General features: G+C 41.3%; 1 protein-coding gene across 1 annotated transcript; it reads right to left on the reverse strand.

Moving 5' to 3' along the window:
- Nucleotides 1-159: 159 nt before the first annotated feature.
- On the reverse strand, nt 160-11,838 carry LOC128446069 (alpha-1A adrenergic receptor). Its single transcript, XM_053429024.1, has 2 exons — nt 10,544-11,838; nt 160-1,357 (listed from the first exon to the last, which is right to left on the reverse strand). Exons 1-2 carry the CDS (start codon nt 11,523-11,525, stop codon nt 792-794), a joined length of 1,548 nt encoding a protein of 515 aa, XP_053284999.1. The 5' UTR covers nt 11,526-11,838; the 3' UTR covers nt 160-791.
- Between the last annotated feature and the right edge of the window lie 7,631 nt (nt 11,839-19,469).

The raw sequence follows: 19,469 nt of genomic DNA on the forward strand, positions 1-19,469 counted from the left end.
TTTTTCAGTAATGTCTCCATCTTACTGTCTAACGTGAGATCTATTTTGTGATTGGTTGCTATGCAAATAAAAATGCAATGAATCACCTATGGGAATAAATTATGTTTTTTTTTTTTTTTCTTCATCCACAAAGTATAAAGAGAGATTAAGAGTTTGAGATACAGTCATACTTAAGTTTATTTACGTATCAATCACATTCCCAATACTGATATTCAGAACGTTTTGTAAATCAAATATACAAATACGCTGACGTCTGATGATTGTGCGCACAACAGATAAACCAGGTTATACTTTATTTCCACAACATACCACAAAGATATCAAGTTACTGGACGGCAAAGGTCATCATTGGTCTCATCACGTCAGTTTTTCTTTTTTGTGATGTCCATTCTTTTAACAGAACTGAGAACGTTGTGTTACAGTTCTTTTCTGGAATTATGTCCTTTTTCTTTTGGATGATGTTGTTGTTAAATCAAATTGCATGCACAGCTGTCTCTCCAGTCCCAACAGTGGTTCTGATGATCTGTCTTTAATTTCTTACTGTCCATTGAAAGAAACCCATATGTCAACCGCAGATACACTAAAATAGAAGACAAATATCTGTGACACAGCAGCATAGTCAATACTAAGTTAACTTCACCTTACATTGACCACTAATGATAAAGAAAATTCACTGACGGATGGACCATATACAGTGACTGCAGCAAACCTGTGTGAAATTCTACTTCCACACATTGTAGGAGACTTTCCCAACGAAGACTGAAAGAGTCACAGCTCAATGAGGCCCCACAGTCACACCTTGTCCTCCGGCACGAAGCTGTCCTGGTTCAGCCCCCTCTTGTCTCGGTTCTTCACAAAGGAGAAAGAGAAAAAACCACCGGTGGTCTCCTCTTCACGTTTTCCTCCTCTGACCTCCCCCCTCAGTGCTTTCTGCTGGTGGTCTGCGGCGCTGCCGGGCAGCAGATTAGGCGTGGAGGGAGTTGGGGTGGTCTCCCCCCAGATGTACAGTGTCTCCCCCTCTGGGCAAGGCGGCAGCCCCTTGCTCAGGTGGCTGGGACTCGGACTGGCAGAGGATGGCAGAGTACGCTGGCTGCTGTTCAAGCAGCTGGAATTGTGGTCAGCTGAGCCTTTGCGCGAGTTTCCACAGGAGCTGATGTTGGAGGAGCGGTAGTTGTAGGCTCTCCAGCCGGGATGTTTGCGCGGATGAAACTGGCACCTCAGGATGCGAATGAAAGCCAGCTTGAACTCACGACTGTAGTAGGGGTAGATGATGGGGTTCAGGCAGCTGTTGAAGTAGCCCAACCAGAAGATGACTTTGAAGAGGACCTCAGGTGGGCGCAGGTTCACATTAAAAGACCCTGGAGAAAGGACAGTGGGGAGAGGGGAAACATTGATTCAAAGGTTAATGTCCAGCTTTGTGACAACTCAAATGAACTCCGTAAAGGTTCAGCGGGAAGAATTTAGTGACATCTAGTGGTGAAGGTGCATGTTGCAGCTGAACATCCCTCACCTCATTCTCCCCTGCCAAACATTAAAGAGAACCTGTGGAAACCTTTAGTTGTCATAAAAAATGTGTTTAGTTTGTCGGGTCTTGGCTACTGTAAAAAACATGATGGCCTCTGAAGAGAGGACCAGCTCATTCTAGGGTTGAGAAAACAGCAATTTGTGCGATTTAGATGAAAAACACTATTGAAAACATCACTAGGATTATTTTAAAGTGAATTTCTGCCAATAGATAATTTCACCTAAATCTAACATACTGAACATTTAAAGCAATACTTCAACATTTGGAGAAATATACTTGTCTGCTCTGATGCCAAGGGTTTAATGAGAAAACCAATGCCACTTGCAAGACGCTGAAAATGGTTATATAGTGTTGGAAATACTTAAAACGTTAAAATGACATAGATGAATAATCTGTATTCAATGTGCTTCATCAGGGCCGTGTTATTTAAGTGCAGCCTATTGATCCTGTCTGTGATTGATTGTATCCAGTAGGTGGCAGCATTTATCAAGAATAACAGAGTACCACAGCGACATGAAGCAGCAGAATAAATGGCCAGAGGGGAATGTGGGCTCCAGACATCATTTATCATTACAGCAGAGACCTTGTGAGCATCTTCATTAGCAGATAAAGTGCCTCCTTGTCAAAAAGCATGTGTAGCTGCCCTTTCACGGTTCATTTGAATGAGATGGATGGATGTTGGTGCAAAAACAAGTAAACTGCTACACAGCTGAAGTTGTGTGTGCATATGGATTCAGATAAGGAGTTAGAGACAATAAATAACAACACTGCAAAGTATCTAAAAACAGGTTAGTCCCTTATGCTAGAGGGGGAGCTTAGCCTGCACTCGCTAAATTGCATGAATCCGTCCGTGTGGGGCCTTTTCCTGTAGCCAAGCTGAAATAGAGGAAGAATATCTAACTGGCTAATGAGGTAAGAGGGAGATGCCTGAGGATAAAGGGGATTAACAACCAAGTGTGATATTATTGTGGAAGAATAAAAGAATCAAAGAAAAAAGGACTGTGTGTTTGTGTGCGTGGGCAGATTTAAGTTGAAGTTTGTTTCTTGACACCAACCCACATTCTTAAATTAATATCCGGTTCCTGAAGAGATTGACGATGCTCCGTAATCTCAGGATTTTAAGTGTGAAATTACCTCTTGTATGATATTATGGGCTCACAGACACCGCCCCTCTTCATGAAAATCAGATCACAAGCTTTAACAATTATCTTAAGCGGGCCAAGGTGCATCGTTTAGTTCATAGCCTTGGGGGGAAATGTTAGAGACAGGGACGGGGATTGCTTCCACGTTATTAGTGGAAAATAAAATATGAAAAATCACACTGTTTCTATTTGATGCCGCAAAACAAAGCCTGTTTGTATACCGCCAACTTATGAGGTTTTTCCCTATCTGTGTGTCTTTCAGTTTGAGAACAGGACTTAATGATTTTACGTTAAGATTTTGTGATGTTTTCACTCACAACCCTGCGCTTGCACTCAAACCCCTGTTTGTGCTTAGATTTGCTCTGCTTGTGCTAAAACTGGTATAGGGTTACATCAGGTGTCAACAGGTGTCTTACTGGTTTGAGAATTTGGACAAGAGCAGAAGAAAAAAAATCAGAGAGCAGAGAAAAAATCTGCAGGAAATCTATCCGAGCAACAAAACATGAGTTTAAGCGTACAAGTTTGAGCAGAAGCGGAGCAGTTCTAAGCACATGCAGCTGCTATCTGAGTGCAAGCGCAGGGTTCTTAGTGAAAACATCACAAAATAGGGGCGTGAATGCCCAGCTCTCAAACTGCAAAACCACGCTCATGAATAAAGATAGGGAAAAACTCCCATTGCAACTATGGATAACATCAGAGAAGATATCTAATAGTCATGGTACAGAGACAACACACACACACACACACACACTTCAGTCACTTGGTTAACCTCAATGAAATTGGTTGTACGACAACATGACAAAATACACGTTCAGTTAACTCAGTGGCTCATAAATGACATAGATACAGCTGTGTGTGTTTGTGTGTCTGTGTGTGTGTGTCTGCATGCGTGTGTGTGTATGTGTGTGTGTGTGCTCTAGCTGTAGACTGAGAGGAAACTGCTGTCTGGTTGTGTCTTGGCCTCCTGTACTGTAGATAAATGGGCCTCTTCTCAGTGGCTGGCATTTTCACATCATGTTATTTTCTCTTCTGGAGCGCCTCTTTAATGTGATTACATAACTGTATGACTTAAACTTGGTCATTCTCGACTCACCCTTTGACTGCCTGCCTGTGGTGGCAGTAACTGGTAGAAAACATTAATAACTTCATTATAACTTCATTATAAATTACCATAATTTTTCTTGTGTCTTATTCTATTGAAACTTAACAAAAACACTATACAAACAGAAGCTGAACTCAAAATGAAATACAGATTCATCTTTTAATTATTTTATACATTAAATACTTAAAAATGCAAAAGACGCCTTCAAGATTTGGCACAAATTACATATGACATCCTGCAGACTATCTATGCAGAGATAGCTGTTGCTTCACAAATTTAGTTGCTGCCTCTAAACAGTGTGGCGGCAGTGAAAGTAACTTCCCTGCTAGTTGCTCATTACGGTCACCGCTATCAATTGCCAATCACACTGTGATCATTTTATGTAAATTGAAAAATAGTTGTAAAACAAAGCTTATTTCCTGTTGCCAGTAGGTGGCACAAACAGTATTATTACATACAGACTAATAGATCTGTTCAAGTAGGGGCTCTGATGTAGCGTGAGCAATTTTGTGTCAATTGGACAATGTTACAACTTCATTTTCACACTGATCAGTAGGTGGCACTATGACCCTGAGGAAATATTGATACATAGAGCTGTTCAGGCTTGGACTCTGATCATGAGACGGAAGTTTGGTGGTGATAGGACAATGCACATTTATCGTTTTATCTATCTGTCTGTCTGTCTGTCTGTCTGTCTGTCTTTCTATCTATAACATGGCTTTCAGCATTTTCTACAACAAACACAGCAGTGTTGCTCTACCTGGCTCCCAGGAAAGGTCCCTGAACAGCTGGAGACCCCTACATAAAAGAAAAGGTACCTGTTTTCTACACCAACACCAGATGAAAGAGCAGGAAATCGGATTGACATCTCCCTGTCGACAGATATGACACATGTTTGTATGCTTTGGTCCTGTGTGAATGCGCTCCATTTTTGTCGCGTGAAGAGTGTTTATGTTGAAAGGACATAGTATAAACCGAGGATGCAAGAATCTCGGCTGAAAGACAAACGTGTGGAGATAGCGGTGGGAGAGTTATTATTGGTAGTCTCACCACTTCTGCTAAGAGAAATGTTTGTACCTCCTTCCTGAGGACGCACACACACACACACACACACATGTACACAACGCACACAAGCACATCTCACAGTCGAACGCAGGAACATCTTAACTAAGCAAGGCATCCTGTTATTGTCACTGTTGGAAGAAGCGATACCTATTTTGTGCCATGGAACGAGCACACACACACACACACAAATACACACACACACACACACACACACACACACACACACACACACGAACACACACACCATGCACACAGTCGTTTCTCCATGAGGACATTAAATTAACATACTTTGATATAATGTACACTTAACTATAATAACTACTTACCCTTACTCTAACCATTACCTTAGCCTTAAACCTAAACCTAAACCTTAACCTTATCTTAAGACATCATCTTAGCATTTATTTATTTATGCTATATAGTCTTGCTTTTTGTCCTCACGAGGAGGACAAGTCTCCATAATGTGACTGTATAAACAGATGATGTCCCCACAACATGAGTAAAACCTGTACCACACACACACACACCACCTGTTTCATAACAAAGCCATAAATATGATTAATATGTCTTGATCTAAAAGGACAGAAGTGTTATTACCCTTGCAGATTGCTTTCAATGAAACCATAGCATGAAGCTATTTTTAGGGGAATTGGGTTGACGTTGCAGGGTCCCTGGCGCTCACCCCACTGCCCTGTGGCCCCTCGAGCTCAGCTCTGCCACTTACTCTGTCTTCCATTGCTTTGACACTTAGCACTCTCATTATGTTCCCCCTTCAAAAACTATTTCAATTGCCCCCGGAGCACAAGGGCCGACCAGCTCGTGGCAAACCACAAAATAAAAGTGCACCATACACACATAGCAAGCAGACATTCACACAGTCCCAGAATTTCTTCCAGAAAACACATACATGGAAACAATTGGTTAACACCTCCAAGTGTTGGTTTCTCTCACATTTGAGCTCACTGCCTGCACCAGTTGCTAAATGTGAGCCCTTCACAGGACATTAGTGGCTGTGTTGGGTGTTAAAGAGCTGCGGGAAAATGTGTGCAATGAAATAACATGCTGCATCCCCCTGAGCACTAATGATTTCCCGTTGGTTGAGTAAGGAGATGAGAACGAAGGAAAAGACAATAACTTAAAGGTTATGACAAAAAACAGACTGGTTCCACCTTCTTAAAGATGAATATTTGCTCCAGCAATCAGCAGATTAACAGTGTATTAGAAAATGAGTTATGTTAAGTAAAGGTTTGTTGTGTACCCCCTTTTATTCAGACTATTCCTCAATTGCCTTTTCCATTGATCAATGATAAAGCCGCTTGCAGACATGCACTAAGCTCTGAAATCATCCAGAGCGGCTGTATGTGAAGACAGTGTCATGACGAATTGCGGAACTTTTTTCTCCTTGTAGAATGTCCGGAAAATGTCACAGTGAGCCCATGTGAGAATAGAGCAGAAAATGTCCAAAGAAATTCAAGGCGAGCGAGTAGGAGTGTAGAAGATGTTTCTAACACGCGATTGGAGCAAAACTGAACAAAACACAACTAAAAGACTATAAATATCTCAGGATGAAAAATAGGCACCAAACACGAAGATGCTGACGGGAACGTGGGAGGACAATACGATTCGAGAGCTTTTGGTGATATGGTTCCGCGCCGGGGTTGATGTGCTTTAAAAAAACTCGTGATATCCACAGTGGAATTTATATGACATGTCCGTCCTCCTGCATGCTCGACCCAGACGCCAGCCCTTCCCTGAACGTTCCGGACATTTTCCTGTTCCTGTGAATGCGTCTGACCCAGACAATCTGCTGCTGCGTTCCACACATGTCAAATACAAATTCCAGAAAATATCTGGGCCCAGTTCTCAGAGCTCATGTTGGAAAAACAGCTTAAGTTACTAATTTGAATGCACTATAGACCGAATACAAACATTTCACATTGTCAATATCAGGTTAACACAAACACAAAATAGATGTTGTCTGGCAAGAATTTTAAATAAACCTCTGTGTGCTTTAACTATCTTTAGCTGCTCTGTGAGACCACAATCCACTATTGTGATATTTACAGGGACATCTACACAGGATTTTGACATTAACAGTGTTTTGGTATATTTTATATTCACCAGATTACTGCTTAATGTACTAAAAGAGACTAATAGAGATCTGCTTGATGCAGTTTGAGAGCTTATTAAAAGTGTTTGGTTGCTTTAATGACCTGGAAAGTATCCGCTTCTTAAAAAGCCTGCTTTATCCACTGTCTGCACTCGTTTGTAATTATTACTGTAATCCGGTGTTAATGGTGCCACTTTTTCATAATGTGAATGTTTTATGAATTAAGTTATGGTTTAGTTGTATCGCCTGCATTGACAAAATAAGTCAAGCTGGAAACGCTGTGTGTGTGTGTGTGTGTGTGTGTGTGTGTTTGGGATGCTATTTGTCTGAAGTACCGACACTAATTTAAAATCATTGATGTAGTGTTTATAGTCATGGGGTCTGTATATATTTCTTTGCTCCAAATTAAAGGCGTAAAAGGAGACATGATAACTCGAAACCTGAAAAACAATCACTCATACTCTGGCCACATGCTTGCCATTTACACAAATAAATGTATATACAAAAAGCAAGGTATTCATAGAATTAAAATCAGTTTTATGTGAAGATATTTATTTAAGCTGCACGTGAGTAGCTCTTGGGGGCAGCATCACTTTAATCTTCAATCTTTTTTAAATCAGCGACTGGAGAGAAGCAGCTGCTGCCTCACTGACACAATCGCTGAAAACATACATGGCCGTACGTGCATATAGGCACATAAACAAACATTAACAGTTCATCACCCCTCCACACGCACAACACATCAACCGCCACCAGCACACGCACAGAAACTCCCTCATACATTACATATTAGTGACAGTATGCAGAGGAAGTAGCAGCTTAATAACAAGTGTGAGGCAGGAAATCCCAATCTGTGGGCGGAGGCCAATGGATGCTGAGGGAGCAACATGAGGAGAGTGTTGCTGCCCTCTCAGGCTGCTCAGCTCCGACGTGAGTCACAGCAGTGAGCAGGGGCACAAACTTCAACTAAGAAACCACAGTTTGAGAGGAGGCTTCAGTGTGAGAGCAGTGTCACTGGCCTGCTGTGATATCGTGGATGACCAATAGCTGCATTGTCCCCAGATCCCTGTTGAACTTGTTTGCATGCTTTTCCTAAATGCATCTCTGATTCCAGTTACAACCCCCCCCCCCCAAAAAAAACAAAACATGCAATAAGGTTTATGGTGCATCAGTATGCTACAGCAGAGGTTGAATAGTGAAATGTAACCTTGGGAGCTTTCCTGGCACTTTGTTGATTAATGTTATGTAAAGACGTCCCTCCCTCCTGAACCCCTGCTCTCTTGAGACCTCTGCAAATCACAAAACGGAAAATTGCAAATGTTGGGTGCTCATGGTATGTTACTGAGAAAGTTAATCTCGCTATGTGACACTGCATTGTGATCCTGCCCCAGGGACGTCTGTGTTTATGTGTGTACATGTGAGGATGTGATGAGCTGCAGCTTAAAGCCAGAGGCATCAACACATTCATGTTTCCACAATAAATGCAAACAAGCAGTCACAGCCCCGAGTGCCACAAGGGATTGTGGCAATCAGGCAAAACCATGATTTGAAATACTGCAGCCATGCATGTAGTTGACTTATCCCTTTGGTCCAACCTTCATCAACAAAGACTGTTTTCTTAACGTCCTCCCCCTAATACAGCATGGCACAACCATTTTGGTTAAAATTTTCTCTGCAGGTTTTTAAACAGCCATGTCAGTGGAGTGTTGAACACTTGCCAGGCTCCCTGAAGCCACTGCTCCTGGCTTCAGACTAACCATGTGCATACGGCCCTGTGATCGCCCAGGGGCCCCGATGTGCCCGACCCATGCTCTTTTCTCCCCGGGTTGTATATTATGAAAGTTTTTAACTAAAAACAAGTATACTTTGGTACAGACATTATCTGACTAATAACTTTAGGCACAGGCTATCCACCATGATGCTGGCTAATTTCACTTGAGTGAAAAATGACTACACAACGAGCTAACATCAGTTACATCCAACCAATGTAAGATAAACTTGGGAGAAAAAGATGAATTAATTAATCCTTATATCTCAATTTATCACAAGGATTGAATTGCATGTTTAAAATAAGGAGCCCATACCGTATGTTTATTTTAATTATATGTTGTATATTGTACATTTATTGTATTCCTTATAGATTACCCCAGCGGGGGCAGTTCAATTTTATTATTGCTAATACACATGACACTGTACCTGTGTTTGCTTTCTTCAACAACACGGATGAAAATGAGAGGACAAGATGAAGGGATAGATAAAGGAAGGAGAGAGGAAGAGTAGGTGCTGCCCACTGTGGCCAGTGGAGGATTAGCATGATGTCCCTGTGCTGCACAGATAGCGACTAACCAGATCACATTCAAACTGTCTAGGACTAATTAGCACAGACACATGTAATATAATATAATATAATATAATATAATATAATATGATATTCTTTATAGCTATAATTATGGATTTTTTTTAATTGAGCATCTTAAAATATATATACACTATTTAGATCAGGTAAATCACTATAGATTTGGATCATATTCCTCTGAATGTTCCACAACATTTTTTATCATGTGCTTTCTCCAAGGTCAAATATGAAGTCACTTCAACTGATATGCTTTAAGTTTGTTAGCATTTGTGACAATAGCTGATTAAGCCAGTGTAGCTGATGTAAAATAATTTATCATAACACCACTCATAGAAAGATATGCAATCTTGGGGATGATATGTTATTTAAGGTCTCATTTACATGTAAATTAAATATGATGCAGATTTGGCACGTATTCATGAAAAATAAATAATGTGGCCACCCCTACACAAGATTAAGCATAGGGCCCCCAAAAATCTAAAAGCGGCCCTGCCTACAGGCTCTTGATAAATTGAGCAGGGAGGGGGGGGGGGGGGGACCTTGTCCTCACTTGGCACACAAAGACTGTTTGTTGCATCGGGAGAGATTAACTGTGACTCAGTGACTAATGCAACAATAACACTAATAATGTTTGGATAAGCTTGAGAAAAATTCCTCCTCAGACTCTTAAAAACATGTTTTATCCCTTATAACAGGACCTGAATCCAGAGACTACACAGTCAGCAGTGTTTTAGATTTACTGAGTAAATGGTGCAGAACTGCAGAATGTCACAGTGTATCCAAGTTAAAGTCTGCGTAATTAACGATGATGCATACTAACTTAATCACATTAACAGACACTGGGAAGTCGGGGGAAATACTGAAGCATTTTGAATGCTGCACTACTATATGGCTGATGCAATTTTTTTTATCCGTGCAGTATAAAACGACCACTCCAGTATATCAAAGCCAACACAGAGGTTTGGTGGTAATTCAGGGCAGTAAATGTTGCCCAGGAGACTTTCCCAGTGACAGCTATAGATATGATTTACAAGGCCTGCAGCAGACTTTCACTGCCTCAGATTAACTTCTATACAGACATCCAGACTGTCGTAGATTATCTGCAAGATGCGTTTTAACTAGTTGAATATTATCACGTTTTGTTTAATGGAGTGGGCTGTGAGGAAAAAGATTTTTATAAATGGCCAAACATGAGTTTCATTATTGAAAGAATAACAGAGTCAGAGAGGATCCAAGGAACCTACCTATGGGTAAGGCGAGAAAGAAGGGCAGCCAGCAGAGAGTAAACATGCCGACCACAACTCCCAAAGTTTTTGCTGCTTTCTTCTCCCGGGAGAATTTCAGAAGTTTCACCGTCAGGGAACTCCTTGCTTGTTGCGCTCTTCCCTTGCCGGGGCCAGAAGAGGCTCCGGGGTCCTGCTCCTGCACCTGGGACCCCTTGTGGATCCTGAGGGTCAGCTCGCTGGAGTTCATCCTCTCGCGCATCACACCTGCCTCCAGGTTCTTAGTGGTTCGTTTGGCGACTATGTACACGCGACAGTACATCACCAGTATGACCACGAGCGGGATGTAAAAGGAGCCGAGCGAGGAGAAGAGCGCGTAAAACGGCTCCTCGGTGATGGGGCACACCGTGTCGTCCGGCGACGGCGGCTGCTTCCAGCCGAACAGAGGCCCGATGGAGATGACCACCGACAGCACCCACACGCCGAGCATGGCCAGCAGAGCCCGCTTCTCCGTCACGATGCCCGGGTACTGCAGCGGGTGGCTCACCCCGATGTACCGGTCGATGGATATTACGCACAGGCTCATGATGGACGCGGTGCAGCACAGCACGTCCACCGCCGCCCAAATGTCACAGAAGATCCTGCCGAACACCCAGTAGTCTAGGATCTCCAGGGTGGCGGACACCGGCAGCACCGTGGTGCCCAGCAGCAGGTCCGCGATGGCCAGGTTGATGATGAAGTAGTTCGTCGGGGTGCGCAGGTGCCTGTTGCACACAACCGCGAGGATGACGAGGATGTTGCCCGCGATGGCGAACACGATGAAAGCCCCGAGCACCAGAGCGAGCGGGATGGCCCGGCTGAGGTGCACCTCGCTGGGCTCCGTGTGGTTTCCCCCAGAGCCGTTGGTGGAGTTGACCTGGGAGAACAAGCCCGGAGTCCCGTCGAGATCCGACGAGGAACTATTTTTCCAAAATGCTGTGACATTGTCAGTGCTCAGACTCATTTTGACTCAAGAGGTCCTCCATAGCAGGCTTCAGATGACTTGGAACCGCAACTCGCACGAAGAGCTTCACCAAACATAAATAAACTTGGTCTATAAGGCGCAGCTCTGCATGGTTTAACCTCGCGTTTCCAAATTAGTGGTTTGAAATGGTGAACTCCGCACACTGGTTTAGGAGGAATGCCCATGCGGTCCCTCTCCCTCCACTCTCCTGTGGGCTCAGAGGAGATGTGAGGGGGGCAGCAGCAGTCGTCCCCTGCCTCCTCGCCTGTCCACCTCTTACAGCTCTGCCATACACTGACTGGACATACTTCAATACGAGTCTATGAAGCGCAGATGACGCGTCATTACATGAACAGTGACCCCACAGTCACATTTTACGCACAACTTTGTGAGATGGAGAAGGTTTTAGGGGACGCGCCTCCCTGGTCTTTAGTATTCCCCCCCCCTCTCTGTTGGAGGGTAATAACTGGACAACGTGAATTCAATTACTTCTCTGCCAGAAACATTAACTGTATTTTTGGTTAGCTTGAGGTCCCTTAAAATAGGCTTTATTGGCAGGAGAATAAACAGGTTATTAGAAAAACCTAACTGAAGGTATGCCTAGCTATATACAGTATGTCCCAGTGTAAATAAACACTGAAATAAGATCTACTCATGTTACTTCTGTGCGATTCTTGAAATACTTAACAATGTAAATAATGTGTCCAGACAGGCAACCTGAAGGTTTAAGCCAAAAAGGTATAAGTAGATAAGAAAATCACATAAAACTGCCCCTCCTAAAACAGGTATTTCTCCTGAAGTACATTCCTATTATGGTAAAGCACAGGAGCTTCTCAAAGTAATCTCATTTTGGACTTGAGCTCACTTAGTAAGGAGTGACTGATTTAATGGGCTGAGTTCAGACACATGCACATTCCTCCTAGAGCTGTGGTTCCTCCTATTTAAGAGCATTTTAACCTTCTTATGATGTAACAGTGGTCTACGAAAGCGTGGAAAAAAACGAATCCTCCCAAAACCTGCAGAGAAGCGAAACTTTTATGATTCAAGGCAATAAAACAGAAGACATTCAGTTTCATTGGGAATCTTTCAAACTCTTTGAGTGTGATTTTATTTACCCACTGCGCTGCAAGTTTGAGATTTACAACATTTTGTTGGAAACATACTCTGCAGTGACTCTTTCTCCTCAGGTCTGTTTATGACCTCAGGTTTTCGTTTCAACCATGAAGGTCTGGGATGTTGAATTTGAACGAGTGTATTAAACATAAACATTTGCTCTGAATATTTATCCTTTATTCTCAAGTATTAAAAATCTCTTCTCTTTTTCATGCATTATATTTTTTATCAGACCAAAAGTGCAAAGTCTTAACTTTATATTTTTTTTATATCTCATCCTTGACTTTTTTTTATCCAGAAAGTAAATGTGCTGTTCTTTGTGTTTGTCGTTGATCACTGATAATGTAACTGTGTGATTAAAGCAACGCGTTCATAAATTTAACAGCATCTTCACAGCTCAGAAGTGTAATTTAACAGATTCCACTCTGGCACATTCAAATGTCTTAACCAGCATTCATTTCCATAAAAACTCAAAGAAAAACCCAGATTCAAAACAGAGAAGAGAGGGCGGATGTTGGTTTTGGATAGGGCAACTCGAATGGTCTGTAAGAAAGAGCCACAGTCTCAATTAAATAGCTGGTCAGCAAGCAAAGAAGTAAAAGAAACAGAAGCAAAACTAGATCTGCACTCCGCAGAGCACATACCTCCTCTGAGGTCCAACAATCCTACACAGGATGATGACTTCTTACCATTGACATTTACATGGAGAAAGGATGTGGTCTGATAAAAACAGAGATGATTTATTTGTCATTAAACATAGTTATAAAGAAACATAAACAAATTCTGCCCCCTAATCCGCATCTTGCCAAAATGTAAAAGGTCCCTCTCAGGTCCAGGCCTCATCCTTCCACCAAGTGTGATGGGAATTGGTTCTGTAGTTTTTGTCGGAACCTGCTCAGAAATAAACCAACAAAAACACACAGGTGAAAACACAACCTCCATGGCTTGGGTGGAAATAGTTACCGGTTGTGTTGCTTTCCAAAGTTGTATTGTGAGAAAAATATCATTACAAAGATCTGTGTTCACACAGATTTGTGAATCAGTTGTATTTTAACAGTGCTGGTGTCAGTATTTGGTCTCATCTCATCAACTCATTTGAAAATAGCCAATTTTATTAAACTGGACTTGAAAATCATCTCAGGATGACCAATTATTTGTGTTCTGCAGGTGTTCCATCTTCTCATATGAGGGATGTTGTTTGGTCAAACCGGGAGCACTGCTGGAAAACGACATAAAAAAAGGTCTTTCATCAAACTGTTATACTGAACAATGTGCAAAAAGAAATATATATATTTAGCAAAAAAACGAATATATATGATTTCAAATAAGATTATTGTCATAATTTATGTTTTGGTGCGTTAAATTTTTATCCTAAGTATTTAAGGTGGACTCCAGGAAGCCTTGCTGCACTTGAACTATTTCTTAATAAGCAAATCATAATTTCAGTTACATGAAAAGTGCTTTGGAGATCAACTTAAAACAGCTGAGTGAAATAAATAACTCAACGCACTAAACGTAGTTTTCAAACAGACAGCATGAGAATCTCCAGAGCTCAGTGAGACGTGCGGCTGTTAATCAAGACATCCCTGAAACGTGACAGTGTGGGGCAGTATTCCTTCACTGCGTCTCAATCCTTACATGTACACACTCAGGTATTATGTTCATCTTTCTTAAAAGATTAACCGCCTGGAAGTATCTCAGTTCAGATCTGTGTCTGGACGTTAGTGCCGCGATGAACTGCCTCTCACTGCCCATTTGATCTGATTGAATAGACTGAGCTTTCTAATATCATAAAAGCTTGTGCTTCTCAGCGCGCTGCCAAGTGCCCTGAACAGTCTCATATCGCTCGCTGGAAACTCAACTTGAGCGGGAGCGTCCACTGTCTGTCGGTTCGCTTCAGTGGTGGGGATTTGCCTTAAATTCAAGAGGATCAACTTTTTTTCTTGGCAGGGAAAGCAAAAATAAATCTTAAATTACATAAGACGCGGAGCAATTTCTTTTTGAAGACATGACTCCACGTTTTGAGCCTTGATTTGTCATTATCTTTATCCATTTTAACATTAATCTGGGATTTAGAAAGAAGATGTTTTTCTCCTAAACGGTAGAAAAAGACATATCCAAATTTAGAGTACTTTGTTTTAGTGATGCCAGAGATTTATTTATTCTTAGTATGATCTCATTTCAGAAAAAAAACTGTACATTTCATTTCATCTGGCCTGATCTTTATTCATTAAACTGTTTGAGTTCAGTCATCTGGGTAAAATAGTTTTACTCCTGCAAAGAGTTTAGAGGTGAGAGGTGAGAGGTCCGAGTCTCACTTCGACCTTATGCTCCTGTTCAAGGCCGGGACGCCGTCTGGCCCGGTCATGGTTCTACTCTGCTCATTGACTCCACATGTTCACCATTATTCAGTTCACCAAGGGAGACAAATGCATTTATTACCACACTGAACAAACAGAACAGATTTAGGAGCAGCTTGATCTGTGGCAAAATTAATAAATGATTTGACTGAGCTTTAGACAGGGTTGACTGCTCATCAGCTCTGAAGCACATGATGATCAACCGGTGTTGTTTTCAGATCCTTAGCTAAAGGTAATTTCAAATTATTTTCAATATTATTTGTATAGCCAATAACATACATTACCTCAAGGCACTTTATAGTTAGGTCTATAGAGATACCACACAGTTCCCACAATGAAAAACGTTGGAAAAAATGTTTTCTCCCTTTTAACAAGAGGAAACTTCTAGTAATAATAATAATAATAGCTTCATTTGTATAGCACTTATCTAAACAAGGTTACAAAGTGCTTCCCAGAATAATCCATGGCAAAAAGAGGAATGAATTATAATAAAAGGTATTAAGAGAGAGACCAGGAACATCTCATTTGAACTCTGTAAGACTGGTTGTTGTTATGGAAATAATATTGATAGTATAATCATACAACTACTTCTGATGATAATAATAATAATAATAATAATAATAATAATAATAATAATAATAATAATAATAATGATTTTACATGTTAAAGTTAAACTCCTGTTATGGTTTTGTTCCATCAATAGGCAGAGAAGCACTTGTGAAGCCCACTCCAACCCAATCTATGGCGGCCCACCTGGACGAGCAGGCTCCCGCTGCCTTGTGTAGCTTCTCCCACACCATACATGGATGTTGTGTAATATGCCACAACCCAGAGAATACTGGCATATCTACTGGGTTCAGTAATACAATTTTGTCCGGGCCATAAATAGACTCAAGGAGCCGAGATACAAGGATAGAGAACACAATTAGCTCTTCCAGGTTTCTTTCTCTCAATACGTTTGGGCACTTGTCTTGGAGAGAATAACAGTTCACGCTGCATCGCGGCCTGTACGTTTTCTATCCATCACCACGAGGAAGTTTCATTTCGGCGAGTTTAGAGTCTGCAAAAATAGCTTCTATTACCTGCAGTTACATAAGAGAACACATCTCTCATTGGTAAGGTTACATTCCCCAAAACACTAGTTGGCAAAAACAATGTGTAGTGAACCACATGGGTTGCTAGTAAGCTCCATCTCTATCACTGAGCTCTGGATTCTCAACCTCAGGGCTGGTGTGTTAAAGATATAACATGAAACAATTCCTCATTCAAATGTCTAAAAACGATTAGACCTATGTTGCGTATTTTGTTGACTTATTTACCCACATTATCCAAAATGTTTCCAACAATTTTCAAACGCAGAGAAATCCATGTTTTTATTCAAGATAACAGGACGTTTAATTTTAGTCGCATTTTAAATGTGCCATCGCCACTTTGTCATCTCGCAAATGTTGTACGATGAAGGGAAAACACTGAGTTAGCTGGTTAGCCAGTCGGCTGTTCTTTCCTTCCGCTGTCTCTGTATAGTTCACTTGTAATGGATCATGATTATTGTTTGCTTCGTGCTGTGTGTTCTGTTGTCGAAGTTCTCCCAGTAAATGGTAAGTTGTCATGGTGGTGAGGATTTAAACTCCCATGATCCCTCACAATGTCATCAAACCAGGGGGCTGTACTTCGAACCGGGAGTAGCGCCTATTGGGGTAAATCACATGGTAAACTTCCCAGTATAAAAGCACTGCCCACTGACCAATCAATTCCTTTGAAAGGTGACATCGCCGTTCTGGGAATAAACCTCTGTTCACGTTAATGTTGGTCTTATAAAACGTACATTATGTAACTTTGGCCACGAGAGGGCTCTCAATTTAAAAAACAGCACAATACCTTGTTGATGACGCATGAAGCAGTTGGATCATGGGAGTTCGGTTACTGGTAAGGCAGATAGGATGCAATTAAAAGGCGACACAAACAAAATGTCCTTTTACATTGGATACAATTGTGGGATTCCCTGTGTTTTAACATTGTTGGAAACAAGTCAACAAAATCTACAACATAGGTCTAGTTGTTTATAGACACTTTAATAAAGAATTGTTACTTACTTTATCTTTAACTTTAGAATGAGATAACAACTCGTTGGACACAATTAACTGTTACAAATAATTACCTTATAATAACCCAAACCCTAACCCTTGTATTTTTACAATCTAATCAATAGCATCTAAAAATTGTTTTATGCATATCAGGTTACTGGTGATGAATAAATCTTTCCATAAGTGTTATACTTGACTATGTTCCCTTCAGTCTTCAAATTCCTGCCTCTCCCTTATAAAAACAAGGGAGATCCCATCTGGTTTCCTCTGAACCAGCTCACGATTCACACTTCAGCTCATGGATGTGACAGGCTCCGCCACCTGCTTGCACATTTCCCCAAAACCACAACACAGACACCAGACGGAGGCCGACAGAAGCCGAGCTAATATTTTTGTTTCCCAGACAACAGACATTGGACTCTTGCTTAGTGGTTCGTATTTGGGATATCATGAAATATCTTGGACAAGAAAGCCACATAGCCGTCCAAGTCTCCAATGACTGTCATTGAAAAGCCGAAAGGAAGTTAAACTCTCCTCTGGGACTCTGCTGGGATTTGCTGGGCAACATCTCTGCATTCAGAGCGACTGACCAGCTACCGACTCTGCTTTATTTGTTTATTTTACATTAAACAAAAACTTCAATAAACTTGGATGTTAGAATCTTTCCTTCCCATTGACGTTATTGTTGTCGTCTGGCAGCTGTGACAGATTCCACAGCACTGGGCTGATTATTGCGATGGAAGAATCCCAAAGCTTTTCAGCTGAAATGTAGATGAGGTGAATAGAAACTATTTCCCCTCTTTTCACCACAAGTCAGACTGCTGATTTTAGCATTTTGCTAATAGTTTATGAAGCTGCTTCTACTGCACTGCAAATGCGCTCTGCTGCAAATGGGAATACGTGTCGGTTGATATCATGTACACTGCTATCATTTTAATATACTGTATATATATATATATATATCTATAATACGTGAACTACCTCCTTTATCCCTTAAGTTCTTTTGAATTTGCATTTGGACAGCAATCACACAATTTTCTTACATTTCTCACTCCCTGTCCTCCCTGTGAACGAGTGCAGTGATAAAGAGGATATCTGATTTTAAATATCAGAGAGAGATGAATTATTTTCTTAGCAGGAGCAGTTTTGATTTTTTTTTTAATTATCAGCTGAATAGAGTCATTTTGCTTTTAGTAATCTTGTTGATAATTAGACAAAGGCTGTTTTTCACATTACCTTCTCTGTACCACGGTGGGAGGGAGAATCAAGCAAAGGTTTCTCACTTTCTTAATTTTATTTTCCCCTTTTCAAAATATTTCATAGATAAGCAACAATTTTACATTAAAATGTCCCCAAAAAATAGACCTATGTTATTTATGTGGTCCACACTACCCACATTATCCAGTATGTTTACAACAATCTTCAAACCATGAGAAATCCACAACTTCATTCACAGTGTCATCCAACTATGTCTTTTGTTATCGTTTTGATTAAGAGACCCCCCAGAAGCCAACGTTATATTGTACATTTAATAATGATGCATTGCATTTTCTGTTCCTGCAGTTTGTTCCGTTATTGCTCTCAGTTGTGGGTTGTTGTGTTATGTGTTGATTACACCGTAATACATCCCTCTGGTAATGCTGGGCAACACATTCAAACTTAGAAATTTGCAGCAACAGTCTTGTTGACACAGTGACTACATCTGTCTGATCGGATCATGTAATGTGATTTGGTCCGATCCGAATCTTCGGAGTTTGAAAATGACTCTTGTGTTTGTGGATCTTGGACCAGAGTGCTACAATTATTTAAGGACAACTCGATCCTGGTGATTACATGACAGCTTGGGGGAGGCTCAGCAGCACACATCACTCAGTAAAGACTTATGAAAGGAGAAGAAAACGGATTTCATCAATGCTGCTCGGCTGCCAGTGTGCTAGAGGAGACCAAACGGTTTTGGCTACACAAAAGAGCAGATGAATAGTCTTTCTCTTGCCTGTTACATGCCTGGGGCATGATTGAGATTATCTGGTAGGATATATCTCGAAAACAATATCTTTTAACTCAGCCTCTGTGTGGGTTTCAGTTTGTCTGCTTCGACTTCTGCTTCCCATCTCTTCACATCACTGCCCCTCCAGGATAAGTTCTCATATCTGCCCACACCATCACGATGGCTGCCTGTACTGTTATATACACCATGCAATGGGGCATTCACTGCCGCACATTGATGTGATACCTGCCTGGCTGGAATGAACAGCTGGCAAAGAGGTGATTTCCTCCAATAGTGGGGAAACTGCAAGTCCAGCATTTTCCTGCAGCCACTATTCATAATTGACAACAAGGAGTCGGAAGCAGTGAGCGTACTACCACTTAAATTTGATAAATATCTC

This window comes from Pleuronectes platessa, chromosome 8 (genome assembly GCF_947347685.1).
Source record: "Pleuronectes platessa chromosome 8, fPlePla1.1, whole genome shotgun sequence".
Taxonomy (NCBI): Eukaryota; Metazoa; Chordata; class Actinopteri; order Pleuronectiformes; family Pleuronectidae; genus Pleuronectes; species Pleuronectes platessa.